This window comes from Carlito syrichta, unplaced genomic scaffold (assembly GCF_000164805.1).
Source record: "Carlito syrichta isolate Samal-C Ts95f unplaced genomic scaffold, Tarsius_syrichta-2.0.1 Scaffold304568, whole genome shotgun sequence".
In the NCBI taxonomy this organism is placed as follows: Eukaryota; Metazoa; Chordata; class Mammalia; order Primates; family Tarsiidae; genus Carlito; species Carlito syrichta.
Window position 1 is genome coordinate 52,133 of NW_007248664.1, and position 2,967 is coordinate 55,099.

Below are 2,967 nucleotides of genomic sequence, written 5' to 3' on the forward strand. Positions count from 1 at the left end.
GATGAGGTCTCGCCAAGTTGCCCAGGCGGGTCTTGAACCTGCAGGCTCAGGCAATCCACTCACCTCGGCCTCCCAAAGTACTGGGGTTACGGGCTGAGCCGCCAAGCCCGGTCAAAAAGCTTACTTTAAAAGAAAAAAGTCAGCGGGATGCAGTGGCTCACATCTGTAATCCCAGCTACTTGGGAAACTGAGGTGGGAGGATGGCTTGAGGCCACGAGCTGGAGACCAAACTGGGCAACATAGAGACTGAAACTGCCCACCACCACCCCAAAACCCCACCAAAAAAAAGGGGGGGAGTAGGTACAGAGGTAATGGTCCCTGCTAAGGATTTGAATGTGAGGGGTGATGAGGGCTGCTGCAGGTCATCCAAGAGTCTCTGAGGTAAATTCTTTTTTTTAATTTGTTTTTTTTCAGTTAGAGTCTCACTCTGTTACCCAGGCTGGAATGCAGTGGCACATTCATGGCCACTGCAGCCTCCACCTGCTGAGCTCAGGTGATCCTTCTGCCTCAGCCTTCCAAGTAGCTGGAACTACACGCATACACTACCACACCCGGCTAATTTTTTTATTTATTGTAGAGACGAGGTCTTGCCAAGTTGCCCAGGCTGGTCTTGAACCCCTGAGTTCAGGCAATCCTCTCGCCTCCACCTCCCAAAGTGCTGGGATTACAGGCGTGAGCCACTGTGCCCGGTCATGATGTAAATTCAACACAGAACTAGCCTCTTAACAACTGAGGGAAGGCTGCTGCCTTAGGAAATGAGTTCTAAGTACCTGCATTATGAGGGACTAGGTGATCCCTAAGATCTTTTCCTCAACAGCCATCACCAGCCTATGAACCTCCTGCCCCTGCTCCATTGCCTCCACCCTCAGCTCCCTCCTTGCAGCCCTCGAGAAAGCTCAGCCCCACAGAACCCAAGAACTATGGCTCCTACAGCACTCAGGTAATGGGGGTGTGCGGATGGGGGCTAGGAAGCGGGGCCAGTCTTGGGGTCCAGGGCTTACATCTCCCTCTGCTTATATGGGGCAGGCCTCAGCTGCAGCAGCCACGGCTGAACTGCTAAAGAAACAAGAGGAGCTCAACCGGAAGGCCGAGGAGTTGGACCGACGGGAACGAGAGCTGCAGCATGCTGCCCTGGGGGGTACCACTAGTAAGTGGGTCCTTGATAGGGTGGGGAAGAGCATCTGACAGCTTGGGAGAAGCAAAAAAAAAAAAAAAACTTAAGAAAGGTTGGACACGGTGGCTCATACCTGTAATCCCAGCACTTTGGAAGACCAAGGCAGGAGGATTGCTTGAGCCCAGGAACTCCAGACTAGCCTGGGCAACATAGTGAGACCTCATCTCTACAAAATAGTAGTAATAATAATAATAATAATAATTAGCCTGAGCTGGGCATGGTGATTCATACCTGTAAACCCAGCACTTTGGGAGGCAGAGGCTAGAGGATTGTTCAAATCTAAGGGTTTGAGCCCAGCCTGGGCAACTTGGCAAGATATCATATCTACAAGTCGTCAAAAAATTAGCTGGGGGTGGTGGTGCACACCTGTAGTTCCAGCTACTTGGAAGGCTGAGGCAGAAGGATCCCCTGAGCCCAACAGGTCGAGGCTGCGGTGGCCATGTGTGTGCCACTGCACTCCAGCCTAGGGAAGAGTGAGACTCTGACTCAAAAAAAAAAAAAAAAGAAAGCATGGGTTCTGGCATGAGACTGGGTTGAATTTTGGAGATATTGTTCACTAACCATGAGCTTTTAGGCAAGTTACTTAATCTTGATTGCCTTGCTTTCATTATTTATAAAATGAAAATAGTGTTTATATCTGTTTGACAGGATTGTCGTGACAGTTAAGATCATAAATGCTTTGGGAAGCCAATGCAGGAGGATCAGTTGAGCTCAGGAGTTTGAGACCAGTCTGGGCAACATATCAAACCCTGTCTCTACAGAAAATTTTTTTAAAGCGTTAACCAAATGTTTTATAGTCCTAGTTACTTGGGAGGCTGAGGTAGGAGGATCACTCTAGTCCAGGAGTTTGAGGCTTCAGCAAGCTATGATTTGAGCCACTGCACTTTATCTTGGGTTACAAAGCAAGACCTTGTCTTAAATGAATAAATACATGCTTGTTATTGCTATTATTTTTTCCATTCTCAATTGTCTCTCCTGGGACCCCAACTTGGAGATAAGAGAGAGGACTCAGTGATAGAGAGGAGGGGGAGTGGTTTTTTGTTGGTCTCTGCCTCATTTCTGGGTCCTTCTGCTCTCTCTTTCCGTCTTACAGCTCGACAGAACAATTGGCCTCCTCTACCTTCTTTTTGCCCAGTTCAGCCCTGCTTTTTCCAGGACATCTCCATGGAGATCCCCCAAGAATTCCAGAAGACGGTATCCACCATGTATTACCTCTGGATGTGTGAGTAGTTAGAGGCCTTTGGAGGAAGTTACAGGTAGACTCTTCACCCAGGGTCCAGTCTAGAATCAGACACTTCACTACTCCTTGACATTTAAGTTTAAAGCCAGTTTGTCCAGGAATCTTCCTGGATCCTTTTTTACAGTATTTGGAATTCTGCAGCCTGCTAGCAAGTGTGTGTTTTTGGCCTCTCCCCATTCTCCTTTGTCCCCATGTAGAAATATATTTTGAGGCCAGGCCCGGTGGCTCAGCCTGTAATCCCAGCACTTTGGGAGGCTGAGGTGAGTGGATTGCCTGATCCCGCGGGTTCGAGACCCGGCTGGGCAACTTGGCGAGACTTCATCTCTACAATAAAAAAGAAAAAAAAAGAAAAGAAATCCGGCGATCCTTCCGCCTCAGCCTTCCAAGTAGCTGGAACTACAGGCGCATGCACCACACCCAGCTCATTTTTGATTTATTGTAGAGATGAGGTCTTGCCAAGTTGCCCGGGCGGGTCTCAAACCCGCGGGCAGTCCACTCACCTCGGCCTCCCAAAGCACTGGTATTACAGGCTGAGCCACCAAGCCCGGCTCAA

At 49.1% G+C, this 2,967-nt stretch overlaps 1 protein-coding gene across 2 annotated transcripts in view; it reads left to right on the top strand.

The window, feature by feature from the left end:
* The window catches only part of SCAMP3 (secretory carrier membrane protein 3), a 6,851-nt gene that overhangs the window by 1,668 nt on the left and 2,216 nt on the right, over positions 1 to 2,967 (top strand). For both annotated transcript variants that reach the window (XM_021713480.1, XM_008060252.2), the window contains 3 exons: positions 818 to 940; positions 1,027 to 1,147; positions 2,268 to 2,396. In XM_021713480.1, coding sequence (XP_021569155.1) covers positions 818 to 940; positions 1,027 to 1,147; positions 2,268 to 2,396 — 373 coding nt within the window. The remainder of the gene's footprint in view (positions 1 to 817; positions 941 to 1,026; positions 1,148 to 2,267; positions 2,397 to 2,967) is intronic.